General features: G+C 51.5%; 1 protein-coding gene across 1 annotated transcript in view; it reads right to left on the minus strand.

Annotated features, from left to right (window-relative positions):
• The window catches only part of TTLL12 (tubulin tyrosine ligase like 12), a 28,853-nt gene extending 15,533 nt beyond the window's left edge, over positions 1–13,320 (minus strand). Inside the window, exons 1-4 of the mRNA XM_069102902.1 lie at positions 12,963–13,320; positions 9,144–9,342; positions 6,107–6,266; positions 3,642–3,775 (exon numbers count right to left, since the gene is read on the minus strand). Of these exons, the coding sequence (XP_068959003.1) occupies positions 3,642–3,775; positions 6,107–6,266; positions 9,144–9,342; positions 12,963–13,117 (648 nt within the window). The 5' untranslated portion in view covers positions 13,118–13,320. The remainder of the gene's footprint in view (positions 1–3,641; positions 3,776–6,106; positions 6,267–9,143; positions 9,343–12,962) is intronic.
• Positions 13,321–16,762: the final 3,442 nt, after the last annotated feature.

The raw sequence follows: 16,762 nt of genomic DNA on the forward strand, positions 1-16,762 counted from the left end.
TAGAATTCCCTTTTTAGGGGGCGGCTAGGTGGTGCAGTGAATAGAGCACTGGCCCTGGAGTCAGGAGGACCTGAGTTCAAATCCAGCCTCAGACACTTAACACAAAAACTAGCCGTGTGATCCTGGTCAAGTCACTTAACCCCAATTACCCTGCCTTCCCCCTCCAAAAAAAATAAGAATTCCCTTTTCACTTTGTGACACATTCCACTGCCCAGAGTCCTGTGTTACTGTATTGTGAGAAATCCATGGAACTACACTGGTGGAAAATTCATTTGGGAAAACTAAAAAAAAAAAAAAATGGATTGGGGGGTAAGACAGAGAGGGGGATAAACAGATGAAAAATAGCAGAGAGGGAAATACACATATTTTGGGGAAAAAATCCCTACACTGTCTAGATCTCTCTCTTGGAAACAGAAAACTGGGCAGCTTTGCTGTGGCCAAGAGACATCGCCTAGGAGTGAGGAGACAGGGGTCCAAGCTCCTGCTCTGCAACCCACTGTCTCAAGCAGATCACTGAGCTTCTCTGGGCTAAGGCCCGGAGTCAGGCCCAGGAAACAGAGGCTTCCTTCTCTGTAAGTGTCACCGCCACTGCCGCTGGAATTCTAAAGGGAGAGCTTTCAAACCAAGAAAGTGCTTGATTTACAGGAATTCATCAGATTTATAGAAAGGGAAACAGGACAAAAGAATTTCTCAGATGCCTTCAGGCTCTAACAAGTCCAGAACCTCAGGGTTCCTAAGTTTTACAGAAACGCACGGAGAATGAAGGTAAAGCACCCGTCCAACTCCCCTGGGCTGTCGGGTCCTTGATTAATAGTGCAGAGACCAAACCACAGACTGAGGCAAGACACAAATTCTCAGAAGAGATGCTGAGTTAGAGAGTCCAAAATTAAAATGCCTTCCAGACCACTTGGCTTCAGCGATGCAGACAGGCTATGCAAGTGTTCAGTCTCTTGCTTCCATTTTCTTTCTCCCAATCCTCAGCAGCTGGAAGGAGCCAAGAGTCCAGCCTCTGACCGCTCCTGGACACGCACTGACCCAGAACTTCAGGAATCCAGGCTTCTTCCTCCTGGCAAGCTCAAGGGTGGGTTAGTGGTAGGATTCCCATCTGAAGACAGGAAATCTGAGGCTCAGAGGAATAGTGACTGCCGTGGAAGCCCAGGTCCTGTGCCTGTAAACTGAAGGAGCTGAACTTGCTGACCTCTGAAGGCTTCTTCTTGTGCAAGGAGCCCTGCATCTGGAGCCAGAGGCACCGGGCTGAGATCCAAATTCTTCTCTTTGGATCTTGTGTGACGTGGGGCTCTTTAGATGGGGGTGGGAGAGGGAAGGCAGCTCTCCCTCACTGACCCCATCGTCTTCTGACTCACTTCTGGTCGCAGCATAAGCAGTAACACTCCCAGAGCCACTTTCAGTCAGCTCCTTCTGCAGAGCTAACAACCTGTCCCCATGGCCTCACTCCCTTAGCCCGGGTTCTTCTCCCAGAGCTGCTCCAAGAAAGCTTATTTTTCTTCCTTTCATACATACATACATACACACACATGTACATACATCCATACATACATACATACTTTCAGAGCTCTAAGGTAGCCACTGGGTCCTCCTTCTCCCTTCCTCCCAGCCCTGCAGCTGGAGGGAGAAAAGCTGGGGCCAAGTCCAAATTCGGACTCTGAGCTTGGGACCATGGAAGGGTCACTGCTGTTTGCTCAGCCTGTTTCCTCAACTATGTATATAGGGTTAAATCATGTACTCTTTGCTTCCCCTTTATCAACAAGGTAAAGTTGGACAACATGACCCCCAACCTCCCTGGACTCCGAAATGATAAATACCCAGCAGGGATATGGTTCAGCTCCATGAGTAAGAGCCTGGAGGCATCTCCAGGGCTCACAAGTCAGGGATGTTTCCCAACAGTTCTAGGTATGACTGGTGCCAGAGCTGCGTGATCCAAGTGGGGGTGAGGCAGCATGGGTAGCCCAGGCAATGATTCCCTCGGCACGTGGCTCAGGAGACTCTTTTCTGAGAGGTCAGCCTGTGAGCTGGCCACTGAGGGTGGCCCTTGAGAGAAGGGACAGACTTACTGGGTCTTGATACCTGCAGAGGCAACCACAGAATGTGGAGGCCAGAACCACCAAATGACTTAGACATGGAAGGCAGCCTAGAAGCCATCTAGGGTGAGGGGTCTTTAGGAAACTCAACGATGTTTGTTGTCATATTTCTGAATTTGGACATCATGGTGCCCAAGGACACTTGTGAAAAAGCTTTGTGGTCAGAAGAGCTTTGCAGACCTCCCCCACCTCTGGGGTAGGAGTCACCAATGTGGTCCAACCCCCTTGTTTTACAGCAGAATGAGCTGAGATCCAGAGGAGAGGGACCTTGCTACATTAAGGTCCCCCAGTAAGTGACCAGAGGTGGGACTAGGACCCAGGTGTCCTAGCTGCCAGCCAACCTCACTGCCATGCCTTTCCGATGGATTCTGGGGCTCCCAAAGAGGGCAATGCGGCTGCCGTGCTCTCCTGAAGGCTGTCTCTCTTATTGTTACTGCTACAATTCCCACTCCCTCCCATACACCAATGAGAACTGGCCCCCTGTGGCCTCCAGCACTTGGCCCTGTGTTGAAAGCTCCTCCCATTCACACGGCTGCTAAAGTGTCACAGGGTCACTGGGAGAAAGCCCTTTGGCAAAGTGCTGCTCTCTTTCTTCTCTTCTCTGGGTTGGATGGTCATCATTCTTCTGACCAACCCTAACACTGCACGGTTCTTGGGGGGGGGGGGGGGGAGAACGCTTGGTTTAGAGTTCGAGTGGATATGGGTTAGAATCCTGACTCCAAGGCGACCCTGCACAAGCTGCCGAACCTCTGTAGAGGTCAGCCTTTTTGCCTCCGTGAGGAGGGAGCTGGGCAAGACCAGAGGTTAGCCTGGGGGGATCTGTGAACTTGTTCTGAAAACTATTTAGACAACTCTATCTCAACAGAAGATGGATTTCTAATTCTAGTTTATTTCATGCATTTACAACATTATTCCCACAGGGGTTTGACCCCCTGGAGTGTCCAGAGCACTGGAGAAGGGGAAGAACTCCTGGCAAAGACTGGGTCTAAGGCTCCCACTCTAACTCCTCTGGTCTCATGATGCTAATTAGGCAGAGAGACCCTGCCTTCCGGGGCGGGCTTCCAAGAGGTGCCCCAACAACAGGAAGGGACAAACAGTGACACCAATGGCACTTAAGAAGTGTGCACCTTATGCCTATTATCTCAGCAGCCCCGTGAGACAGACCGCATTAATATCACTCCCCTTTTACAGGTGAGCAAACTGACCCAAGGTCACAAAGGCAGGATCCAAACTGAGGTCTCCCTGACTTCACGTCCAGTACTCTGGGGGACAAGTCTAAGGTAAGGGGGCTGGGAGTGTGAAGGAGGCACCGAGACAGGGACCCCCCAAAGAACACCACCCTTATAAGGCCCGAGGAGGCACAGGGAGCAGAGATGTTCTTCCCGATACTGAATCCCACCCTGTCTCCGAGGTCCTGGTCCTGCTGTCTGGCCTAAGCACCTCTTGTGCCCAAAGGCGTGACTATCTGAGAGATGGCCTCCTAGCGTCTGAAGACCAAGGACAGTACTCAAGGTGGCCTGTGGCGATGCCTGGCCATCATACCTGGTAGTGTTCCTCCGATGGCTCGGGGGTAGAGGAGCTGACGTCCAGCACGTCCGCAGGAACCCATGGCAACAACACACACTTCCGGATTAACTGGTCCATTTCTCCATAGGCAAAGTCCCGGGTCACCTCCTCTGTGTCAAGGTACATGGTTTAGTAGGTGGTAGCGAGGCTCTGGGCATCTCTCCTCTGCCTGCTGGGGCAGCTAAGCACTGGGCAGCTGCCGCACATGCAAAGGGACGCCAGCAGGGAGAGAGGAAGGAAGGAGAGCAAGCTCTGCTCTCATCCATCACCATCGGCCCCACGGCTCGCCCGCCCTCTCCTCTCCCACGACTCGACGCCGTCCGGATGCCAATCCAACAGCACCCATCCCTTCTGCTGTGCTGCTACAATTCCTGCATTACATGCTGGCCCTCCTCTCCCCCTTTGGCTCCTTAGCTCTCGCTGAGATCAGGCTGCTTTCTCGTGATGCTCTTCGGCACTGGCTACACCTTCTCTCCACCCAACACACTAGTCCTGGAGGGGAGTCAGAGCACTCCTGGATCCCCCTTGTAACCTCCTAACTCTCCTTTTACTTGTGTTACTCAAAAAAGTTGTTTTTAAATCTACCCAGCTGTGGTCTGCCCAGCTCCTTCTGCCTCCTTTCTCAGGTTAGCACTTGGCCCACCAAGATCTCTCCTCCCTACCTCCTGCCCTCATTTATACGAGGGGACTTTAACAGTCATACAGATAAGGGGCTCTTTCCAAGGCCCAGACCCCAAGGGGTCTGTAGGTAAATTGGAGATCTATGAACCTGGATGGGAAAAAATCACATCTTTTATTTCCACGTAACTGGTTTCCTTCATAATCCTATGTATTTAACTACAGGATTCTGAGAAGCGGTCCACAGGCTTTACCAGACTGGTGCCAATGGGGCCAGGAAACAAAAAAGGTTAAGAGCTCCTGATGTAGATGTCCCCATGTAGGGACATCCCCATGACGGAGATGAGCCCAACTTCCCATCTCTTTGATCTCTGCCCCACAGGAGCCGAACACAGGCATGGTCACATGCTAGATCTTCCCATCACCCATAAGGTTCCCTGATTAGAATTCATGCCACTCGTCCCTAGGCTCTGCACCCCCTCCCCTGGCTTTTACACTCCGTGAGACCTCCATTCCTCTCACCCCTCTCCACTTTCCCAGGCCATTCCTCCTACCTGACTTCACTTTCTTTCCTCTCCAACAGTCAGTCACTTCACTTCTGTTTTGTCCTTTACCCTGGGATCCCTGGTCAACTCATCACTCTTCTCCTGACAAACTTCAGCCCTGGCTCCTATGCACCATTAGCTCCTTCTGCCATTCTCCTTATTTCAACACCCCTTAATGTCATCATCTATTTCCTCTTCTCCTCTGGTCCGACAAAGAGGTCGCCTTTCTCCTTGCCAAGGCTGCTGCCATCTTTAAAAAACCTTCACTGACTCTCTCACTCAAGCCTTTTCTCAGCCAAACTCCTTGTCTACACTTGCGGCCTGCACTTTCTCAACCTTATTCCCTCCAAAGACCTTTCCTGCCAAACCCGAGGGTCTTTTCTCTGCCTTTGTTCTTCCTAACACATGTCTGCCGTGTTTGACACTGTCCATCATGACCTTCTGACTGCTCCTGTCCGACTGCGGCAGCTCCCCTGCCTCCTGCCTCTGCCCTCGCTCTGTGACTCATCAGCTCCCTGAAGCTAACTCTAATCTCAGCGCTGGGGACTCAGGTCTAGACAGCCAGCTACAGCTTCTCCCTTAGGCGTCAGTCCTGCCCCAACAGGAACCTTAGACATGATCTCCTCTTCTTTCCCTACACACCCAGCAGCCCCTTCCAAATGCCCCCATCCCCAGGTTCGCCAGCTTGGCACCACGTCCACATGTCTTGGTGCCCTTGGTCACCTCAGGGCCCAGTCCCTTCTGACCTAGACTATCAGGACAGTGCTCCCTGGTGTCCCTCCCAAGCCTCTCCCTGCTCCAGGCCATCCTCTGCACAGATCTGACCACATCACAACTCTCTACTGGCCCCAGGACAAAGCCCAAGCTCCTCTGCCTGACTTTCAAAGCCTTCTACCACCTGGCCCCCACTGCTCCCCATCCTGTATCTGGTGACAGAGCCACACCAGCCTGCCCTCTGGTCCTCTTGTCTCTGGGCCTTAGCACTGGCCATCCCCCATGCCTGGAATGCCCGCCCTCCTTACGTCTGCCTGTCTCAGAGACCCTGCTTGCTTTAGGTACCACCCTCTGCATGAAGCCCCTCCTGATCCCCCCAGTGCTGCTCAGATGACCCTGTATTTAACTCTCCTGTGTAAATGAGCATCTATTCACTTTGTGTGTGCGTGTGCATGCGTGTGCACTTGTGGGTCCCTCTTCTGGATGTGTATCCACAGCATCTGACACAAGCAGGTGCTGTACTGATGTTTGGGGACTGATTCCAATAAGGAAAGGCAGACTTACCCCCTGTCTCAAGGTCTCTCAGGGGCCAAAGAACTGTGTAGGCAATCTGCTGAGGCATATAAAACAAGGGTGCCGCTGCAAAGCTCGGGTCATCTGAGTGCTGAATTCTAGATCCAAATTCATCCATGATATACCACACAGGAACCTTTTCCTCTGCAGTCTTTTTGGAGAGAGAGAGAGGGTAGAAAAGCCGTATTATAAAGGCTCACGCTCCTCAACAGCACTGTCTTAGCGTGCCATGCCCTTCCACTGGTGGGTACTCGCTTTTCTGCTTTGGGGGTTTAACTTTTCTAACTGAGTGGCCTTGACATCACTTCAAGGATCTATCATTCCACTGGTGGCAAACCTTCATCCTCTTCAGTAGAAAGTCTGGAATTTCAGAGTTACCACGACCAAAGAAAATCATGGGATTCTTCCAATATTCTAGCCTAACCCACGGCCTGCCCTGAAAGCCCAGCGAGGGTGGATTACTGGCAAGGCCCACCCAGGGTACGCAGCAGACTGGCACAGCCTTTAAAACCTGGGTCACCTTCCCCATGTCATACGGCCATCAGGGTGATGACCTAAGAAAACCAGTGGGGGACTTTTGTAACATTATCACTGAATGCTATCATTTGACACAGAACATATCATTCAGAGCTTTACAAGAGTGAACTGAATGCCAGCCCTGCAGCCTGGTTAAAGGGCCACCACTGACATGTTCCCATCCTCGACTGTCAGAGATAGAGACATTCTGGCATTCAGTCTTTACTGCTCACTGCTCTGAACAACTTCCAGGGCGGCTGACCCACACAGGAAAGCGGAGTTGTCTCCTCTAGGACTTGCTTGTGCCAAGGAAATCAGCAGCATGGCATCTGATTCTGACAACTACCCCGTAATCCTGATTCAGATTACAGGCCAGAGAAGCGATGCTCAAAGGGGCCGATGATTTGTCCAAAGTCACAGAGCGGATAAGTGACAGAGGTGGCATTTCAAGCCCTGGTCTGGGCTCCAAGCTAGATGTTGTTTCTACTCTATCATGTAAGATTCTGCTAAGCTTTTAGGCTAGGGCTGAGGGCACGGGAATTGAGATAGCGTTAACCTAGAAGTTCAATAAAGTATTCCATCCCAACAAAGGGATTTTCATTATCACAATCAAGCGGTTTATTATTCTCCAGACTTTTTTTTTCTTTTCTTTTTTTTTTTTTAAAGCAATAGGGGTTAAGTAACTTGCTCAAGGTTACACGGCCAGTTATTATTTCTGGGTGTGGTGCTGAGTATCTGAGCCCGGATTTGATCCAGGTCATCCCGACACTGGAGCCGGTGCTCTTACTCGCTGAGCCACCTGGCCGCCCCTAATTCTCCAGACTTCTTAAAGCAAAACTTGCACTAGCCAGATGGACAATAGGTGATTTCTGGGACCCACTATAAAGAAGGACCTGGAGGGGCGGCTAGGTGGTACAGTGAATAGAGCACCGGCCCTGGAGTCAGAAGGATCTGAGTTCAAATCTGGCCTCAGACACTTAACACCAAAAAAACACAAACAAACAAACAAACAAAAAAACGACCTGAAGCCAGAAGACCTGACCTGGGAAACCAAACCCAAAGCCAGTCTCACTTGGGCTATTCCCTTACATTTTAGGTCCCACCCAGATGTGGTGGCTGAAGGGCCTGGAGGGAGGGTCACGAGGTAATTCTCACACCCAAGCCTGAGTCAGTCTCTATTCCTTCCTGATAGGGCCACACTCCAGAGCTGTGCCCCTTTGCAGACGTCATGGGAAGATGGGACAATCCAAGGCAAGAGGCACAGAGCAGAAGTCCAGCCAAGGCAGCTGTGAGAGGGGCTGCGACTAGTGCAGCCAGCACAGCAGGGCTGAGGCTGAGGGCTGCCGCTCCTCTCCTGGCTCCCTCCTAAGCTCTCTGAGCACTGCAGAAGCTCTTCTCCTTGTCTCCAGACGCTCTCTGCCTGATGAAGACTGCAAACGTAGCAGCGAGCCTTTCCTCCTTTTCCAAGGTGACCGTTTCACTTTTACAGTCCTCAAGGACAAGTAAAAGTTGCCCCACAGAACTGCTGACATTCAGATGCATGAGCATCTTGCTGCCTTTCCCTCATTTGGTCTGTGTCCACAGAAGCAGCCCACACACTTTCAAGGGCATCAAGGGTTCCTACCACTAGCAAAAGAGAATTCTGGCAACTGATGGCCAGAAGGCCTCCATTTCTGCCAGAGCTGAATATGGGATAATGTACCAGCTGGTTAGAACTCCCTGCCTTGTCAAGCCAAAGGGGTCCTGCGCTGGTGTGGGCTGATACTTAAGCACAAAGCTGGGCCATGCACCATCTAGGGCCTTCATGCTATCGGCCTCGTGGGGAAACCTTTCCTCAAAGCCTTTCTCTGCCACCTCACCATGGCCACGATGGGTCCTGGGTTCCTGAAGGTGATGCAGTTGGAGCATAAGGCTCCATACATTAAACTGAAAAGGCTTTGGGTGCAGGCCTGGCATCTGGATTGTTTGGGGAGCAGCCCCCATAAGGGAGAAGAGGCTTAGCACAAAGAGGGGGCCTGGGCGAATGACAAAAAAAAGCACCAACTAATTCCTGAGCTGGGGAAGAAGGCGCGGATGGAGGACAGAAGCAGGACAATCTTCCTCAAGGTCCAGCTCCCCTTCAGTTTCCTTCTCTTTTCTTTTCTTTTGCTTTTTGGAGGGCAATTGGGGTTAAGTGATTTGCCCAAGGTCACACGGCTAGTTTTGTGTTACGTGTCTGAGGCCGGATTTGAACTCAGGTCCTGCTAACTCCAGGGCCAGTGCTCTATTCACTGCACCACTTAGCCGTCCCTCCTTCTCTTTTCATACCCTCTGATCAGCGACTGGAGACTGAATGAACCTAAGCTTAAGGACACCAAAGAGCCCGACACCTCTGGGAGCTGTCAGCAGCGGCCCGGCCTGGCTCCCCTCTCTGGGGAGATGCGTTCTACAGACGCAACAAGGCCCGCTGCATTCAGCTCTCCAATGGGCCAGGCCTCAGGGCCCACCATGGCCAGAAGCAAGCACACCTTACCCCTTGAGAGAGCTGGTACGTCTGGTTGAACTTCCACATCTCTTCCAAAACCAGCTCCACAGAGCCCTCATCTGGAATTTCCCCATGAAATTCAATCCCCATCAAGTTGGCCATGCGGTGCAGCAGCCCTGGAACCTGCAGCAGCTGCTGGCGGGCATGCTCTATGCGATATGTCCAGGCGTGGTCAATGAGAAATATGCTTCAAAACAAACAAAGAACCCATTATCAGGATTACCAGGCCCCTCGGCAGACAGGCTGTACCCAGGCACTCACGGATCCCCGCTGGCTGTCTCTTGGCTAGGTCGTGGCAACGCCAAGGCCATGAGACTGACCATCACTCTGCCTTGAGGGACACTAAATACGGAAAAGACAGCCAGGGAGAACAGATGGAGACGGAAAGGAGAGGGGTGAAGGAAAAACAGAGAAAGGTCAAGCATCACCTGTACAACAGAGAACAGGTGCCTCTCAAGGCTCAGGACCCCCATCAAGGCCCCAATCAGCCCGAGTGGTGAACAGAGGGAGAGCAGAGCCCAATTCTGAGTGGCCACAAGCCATAACAGGATGACTCCAAAGCACCAGGAGAGAAGCCGTCTGACAAGGCTGCAGCCTCTCGGGCCCTTGGGGCAGCAGTGATGCCAAGCCAGAGTGAGAAGGCAGCGAGAGCCCTTCTGTGGGCAGTGCAGGGACTCATGTGAGAAGCACCGAGGCCCCCTGCAAGGAAGCTGTCCTGGGGGCAGCACCAGCCTCCATCTGACGGGCAGAGCAGGCAGGCAGGTGACATGGTCCTCTCATCCCGCTCCAGCCCACTTATGTGGCCTCACTCCCCTCCCCTGCCCCGGCTGCTCTCTGCATTCCATTTTTCTTCCCCTTCAAAGGCCTTCATTTGTCCATTGCCCCACCTTGCCCAGTGGAAGGGTCACATTCACACTCCTGACCACCAGGTTCTCATCCTTGATGTGCTTCCCCTACACATCCAACCACACCAAACCTTGTGATTCCCACCCCCCGCCCCCATCCTGGTGCGGGCCCTCAGTGGCCTCACACTCCTGACCTTTCCAGTCCATCACCCACAGAACTACCCAAGTGACCACATCATCCTTCCCTCACCAACTGCAGGGGTCGCCTTCTACCTCTAGGATCAAGTACAACCCCCAGCTTGGCACCAAGTCCTTCACACAAAACGCCTCCTTTACCCCCAATTCCAGCCCATGTTCTAGACTTGGTCTCTCAGTGCTTTTGTATGGGCTGACCCCAGGCCGATTCAAGCACCACCTTCACCGTTCCTAATCCTCCTAAGGTGTGAGGCCCTCACTCCTCACCAGGGGGCCTGCCTTGTCATCTGCCTTGCACACATCTCCATCTACAGAGCACACAACACTCCTGCCATCTCACACTTAACTGACCGACTAAGCTGGCTGACCTCCTCACCTTTGCCCCGGCTGCCCTCCACCCCTGTCATCCCTCTCCTTCTCAGAATCCTTGGGCTCAAACCTGCGGGAGATCTTTCAGGGCACCCGCAGCTTACAAGGTCAGTCTCCATCTACTCTCTGTGTATCTGCTTACTAACATGTTATCGCTGTCATTACTGTATCGTTATCACATACAGTCTCTATGGGTAGAGACTTCCTGGAGACTGTGGAAGGGAATTAGGGTAGAAGGAAAAACAGAGCAGGGGTTAAGAAACAGGCCTCCATTCCCAGCCCAGCTCCGCATGGCGGTGTGACCTCTGGTGAGTTACTCCCCCCTCTTTGGGCCTGTTACGCCCTCTGAGAATTAAAAAGGGGCGTCAGACCATTCCTAAGGTTCCTTCTAGCCCTGAGAATCCATGAGCCTCTAACCCCTCCATGCTCCCAGGCTCCCAGGCCCCCAACCTGAGTGTCTCCCTCTGCTCCACACATCCCAGGAGGAATGATCAAGGCCAGGCTCATCTGACCAAAAATATTCTCTACAATAAATGGTCTCCCAACTTCCAAAAAGGAAGAAGGAAGCCCTGACCCCCCGATATTGCCTACTGTGCTCTGGGACACAGAGATGGTACAGGCTCCTTCGCCACTTGTACCAAGCGCCCCGTCTTGCCCATGGGGTCGACCCCTCTCTGACACAGCAGGTCTGCAAAGTCTCTGACGATGGCCGTCTCCTCCTTCTCCCTCTTTAGCCCTTCCAGACACCTCTGGCCCACCTGCCGCCGGGCCGCTCTCGTCCCTGTCTTGTCGATGTTCTACGTGAATGGTTCCTGAGACAGAAGAGGGGGCTGCCCTGGGGGGTCGGGGACCTGGCTTCCAATCCCAGCTCTTTGGTTCTTGTCACTAAGTCATTTCTTATTTGTGTCTGACTCTTGGTGCTTCCATCTGAGGTTTTCTTGGCAAAGACACTGAGGAGTTTGCTATTTCCTGCTTCACCTCATTTACAGATGAGGAAACGGAGGCAAACAGGGTTAGGTGACTTGCCCAGGGTCACACTGCCAGGGAGTGTGGGAGGCTGGATCTGACTCCATGCCTGGTGCCCTGCCCGATGTGCCCCTCCACTGCCCCAAACCCAGTTCTACCGTGGCTGACAGGGCGAGCTTGGGCTAGGCCCCTAACCTCTTGGATCCCAGATTTCTTCTCATCTGGCTTGTGTGCCATGTGACCAGAGCAATGTCCTCTAGGCACAGGGACCAGACCTGTGACTCTGGCACGGCAGGGACCTCTCTGTGCTAGGCTAGGTCACAGGTCAGCACCTGACAGACAGGGAGCATCAGAAGGGTCTCAAAGGAAGCAAAATGACCAGGCTCTGAGACAGGATTTGAATTCAGGTCTTCCTGTTCCCTCTGCCAGAGCATGGAATAGGAAGTAGCTGGTTCGGAGAGGGAAGGAAGGGGCTGGTTATGAAGAGCTGGGGCCATGGAGGAGAGTGGCTCAGGCGGTGACTGACTGGTGCCAAGACAAACTGGGGGGCCACAGGGACGGAGAGGGAGGAGCGAAGGGTGACACTACAGCTGAGAACCTGGTGCCTGGGCCAGCCAGAGGGAAGCCTGGGAGCCGCCCTAGCCCCACCCGCCTCCGAGCCCAGAAGTCCAGAGAGGGAAGACGCCTCACAGCTATCGGTGCTGATTCCCTGGGCCAGTGAGGGCCCCAGAAGCAGTTTTCTCATTCCAGACTTTTTCTACTGACATGTTAGCAGGGGAACTACTGGGTTTTCTTACTTTGAGGTCAGAGGATGCAGAACACTAACGATGGGGAGAAAAAAACTCAGTCTTTGTAAATAAAGGAGAAAGGGAAATCTCACCATTCACTTCCTATTTTTTCTTCAGTCTCTCCAGAAAAAGAAATTCCACAAGTGAGATAGATAATACAGCAACCTAAATGACTGTCCTATAACCAGGATGAGCTGCCTGCCACCACGCAATGACAACATCCTTCCCCATAAGTGGAGTCTGCTTTCTAAGAAATCCCATGACCCACTTTCCCGTCTTCTCCAAACAAGCCTCCCCCACCCCCGATTCTTGCATCACCCACCCACCGAGCTCTTCACCCGGCCAAGCCAACAAACAAATGTTGGTCCTTCATGATTCAGGTCAATATGACCAATTCTTCAGCTCACTATCAATGCCTGACACCCAAGCGAGTCTTTCATCATGACTCCCCCTCTTCACAGGCCCAGTGGGAGCCGTACGCTGCTACTGCTGGACACGCACCACACTGGAAAAGCTAAGTTTACCCGCGGCTTACACTAACTGGAGCGTCACTTCAATCCCTCCCCCGGTCGGGTATTGCTCGCAAGTAATGGGTACACAAGCCTCTGAGACACTCTAGCCATAAGGCAGAAGCGGAAACCTACCTACTGGGATCATTTGCTCGAAGTCCGTTCTCATTGGTCACGATCACTTTGTAACAGAGCTCGTTTCCAGGGTTCGGCTTCTTTTTCAACTCTTCTTGCACTTCCTCACCAGCTTCATCTTCCTCAACTTCCTCGACTTGCATGATTCCAAACATCTCGCCAGCATCAAATATCTGAGATCAGAAGTGTTCGGTCAGTCAGGAGTCCGACAGGCAAAGACACTGCACACGGCCATGTGAGGGTGTCCCCAGGGTCATTCGGCTGGGTTTACACAAGAGAAATCGGGACAAGGAACATCCGAGCTCCAAGGCCCCAGCGAGACAATTCATTCCAGTCTCCCCGTTTTACAGAAAACTGAGGGCCCAAGCAGACCAGTCACATGGATACCAAGCTGGAGAGCTGGGATTGCAACACGGGTCGGTGCTCAATTGTTCGAAAACACGTTACAGACCACTAGAAACTCAGTCTCACTACAGATGTCAGTCATTCAACCACCAAATAAATCTTCCTCCAGCCGGGGTCTGACCATGACACCTCCATCCAACGAATGCCAGGGGCTCCTATCAGCACCCGGGCAAATATAAAATCCTCCCTTTGGCTTTACCCAGCAGCCTCTGGGCCCTTCCATCTCCCTGGCTCTCACGCCTGGCACACCCTCTCCTCCCCCTCCTAGCATTCTTCGCTTCATCCAGAAGTTTTTCCCAGTCCTCCTTAATCTAGTATCCGAGACTGTCTTGAAAGGATTCCCATTTCAGCCTGCCTCTTTCCTATCTGTACACAGTTGTTTGTATGTATCTCTCCTATTAGACTATGAGCTCCTCAGGGGCAAAGAATGTTTTTTTCTATCTCCAGCTCTTAGAACACCAGCAAACAGTAGGCACTTCATAAATGCTGGCTGACGGATTACCATTTTATCAGTACTTGGATAAAGGCATAGATAGCAAGCTGGTGGAATCTATCACACAAATCCAGAAGAGAAGGCTAGCATGACAGATGACAATCAGAATTCTAAAGATCCTGATGCCTAGAACCCCAGCCCAAATCTACTGAGACAAAATTTAACAGGACAAATGTTAAGTCTAATGCTTGGATCCAAAAAAATCAACTTCTCTAGTACAAGATGGGAAGGAATGATTGGAGAATAGTTTGGCTGAAAACAATCTAGAGGTTTTAGGGGATTTACAAGTTCAATATGAATTAACAGTGAGATCTGATTTTCCTCAAAACAACCCAGGGAGGAAATGGATGTGATAGCCTCACTTTTACAGACCTGGAAACTGAGGCTGGGAGAAACGAGATGGCTAACTTGCTACTGCTAGGAGTCTGTCTCCTGCCCCTGAGGCCAGTGCTCCTTCCATTAGACTGAACCCCTTCTAGGACACTAAGCCAACATTAATTTCTTCTGAGATCTTCAACCTTTTAAAAGTTATTTTAAAAATGTTTCACCATTGCCTTTTGTTTATAATGTCAGATCATTTTGAGATACTGCCTTATCCCTGAATCAAACCCTTACCTGTAAGAAATAAAGACAACTTAACAAAAGCAACAAAGAGAGACTGCCCAATGGTACGAGGGACTGAGTACTGAGCTTAGAAGCAGGAAGAGCTGAGCTCAAACTCTGCCTCAAATGCTTACTAGTTGTGTGACCACAGGCAAGTCAGTTCACCACTGCCTGCCTCAGTTTCCTCAACTGTAAAGTGGAGATAACAGTACCTACCTTCCAGGATGTCTTTGCAAACCTTAAAGTATTATAGAAATACTATTGTCACAATAGAGTCTAACTCTGACAAATATGTCTCAACACTCTTCCCCAAATTTCCACCCCCGCTTGTCTACCAAGCAAAGGGATGTTTCGTTTTCTGTTCTCTGGGATCATCACTTTTTTAAGAACTCCAGAGTTCAGTCTCTTTTCAGTGACATGCACACTGGCTCTGTGGGAGTCACTGGCTATGCTGTCCTGCTGGGGCTTATCTGCCTCTGCCTCTGTTCAAACAATCTTCCTGTGGCTCTCTGAATGTCCATCTGTCACTTCGTACCACACAAACAGGCTTCATTACATTTAGGAAGTGGCTATGCCCCATCCCAGGGCTTCCTGTGCCTCTGATATGTTACCATCACAAAGGTGCTGGTACAAACACTGTGCTGGCCATTGGGCCTTTGTCTGTCTCTTGCACGTGTGTCACAAGCGGGCAGCAACAGTTTATTAGCTGTGCGAGATGCTTCCTTCTGCTCTCTCATTTCTTTAAATGGTGTAACCTTATACATATATAACCTTTATATATATATAGTTTAATATGTGAATGTGTGTTCATATGTGTGTGTGTGTATACACACACACACGGAGTTTACTGTGGTATAAAAAGTAAAATGTTGGTTTCTAAGCCTAATTTCTGACAAGATGCTTTCTAGTTTTCCCAGTTCTTGTCAAAGAGGCAGTCCTTCCCCAAATATTCCATGTTCGTGGGTCTATCAAACAAAAGGTGACTGTTTTTTTTATGATCTAGCCTGTTCCTTTGACTTACTTTTCTACTTTAACCAGAATCACACTGTTTCAATGACACTGCACCAAGCCCATTTCCCTCCTGATGAAGCCCTGTGCCATCTCAATACTAGATAGCTGGAATGGTTTGGAAAGTCTGTAATGAGCCAATAAAGACCTCCTTGTGACTTCCACCTTACTCTCCCCCAAGAACCCTTTAGAAACCTGAAGATCAAGACCACATTCCCATCTTCTCTTCTCCAGGTGCAATACATGATCTTTCCAAATGGTGAAGTCAAGTCACCCACGGTTACAGAACCCTTCTATTTAGATGCTACGTGTGGGCTTTCTAAACTTGAAATAAACATGCCTTTGGGGCCCCAAAGTATCCATTTCTTTAAAATCACTATAAGATACAGTCCTTGGTTCTTAAATCAGGTTGAAAAAGCAGCACCCCGTTGGTGAGGGATTCTCTCCCTACAGCTCTGGCCCTCACTGGTCTCCCCTCTTTAAAAGATTCACAGCCATCACACAACATCCTTACAGGAACCTGCCAGTGGCTGAGGGAGATGGGATCGGTAGCCTGATTTTACAGAGCTCGGTGAGATCACACGATTTTGCCTGTGACCAAACAGCGAGTAATGAGAGGAAGTGGGACTCGAATTCGGGTCTCTGCCTACTCCAATGCCAACACTCTTTCCAGGAAACCACACAGGGCTCTGAGGATTAACCACTTGAAGTTGCCAGGCCTAGCTACTCCGAAGTCATCAGTGACAAGGCCCCATTGTACCTCCTGGAGTGAAGCATCGGTGCAGGTATTAGAATTAATGCTAATCACACCCTTCTGGAGAGGGTCCGGGGAAAGGGCTCTGCCTGGACGCCAGGCACCCGGGGCGCACACAAAGGCCAGCCTCCAGGGCTGCGGGGCCGGCGGGCTGGGTCCTTCCAGCTCTGACCAAGGGCCAGGCGGCAAGGAAGGAAGCGTTCACTCCGGGGCCTTATGATCGGAGATAAGGGGAGGTGAAACACCGTCCAGTGAGTGAGATGAAAACCCAGGAGGCGACCCGGGGACTCCGGCAGGAGGGGCCTCACCCGAACCCAAGATCTGACCCTTCCCTGCGGGGGGCCAAAGGGGGGGGGGGGGCAGGGGGGGCAGAGTACTCCACTCCCTCAGCTTCCCCACCTGTTAAAAGAGGGGCAAGCACCCGCACCCCGCACCACACTGCGGAGCCGCCCAGAGCGGGCCCCGGCGCGCCCCGATATACCGAGCAGGTGGTCACCTGTTACACACACCCCCCACACCCACCCACCACGGAACAGG

The sequence above is a fragment of the Petaurus breviceps genome, unplaced genomic scaffold (genome assembly GCF_028583685.1).
Source record: "Petaurus breviceps papuanus isolate PSGF00001 unplaced genomic scaffold, PetGlider_PUasm1.0 558, whole genome shotgun sequence".
In the NCBI taxonomy this organism is placed as follows: Eukaryota; Metazoa; Chordata; class Mammalia; order Diprotodontia; family Petauridae; genus Petaurus; species Petaurus breviceps.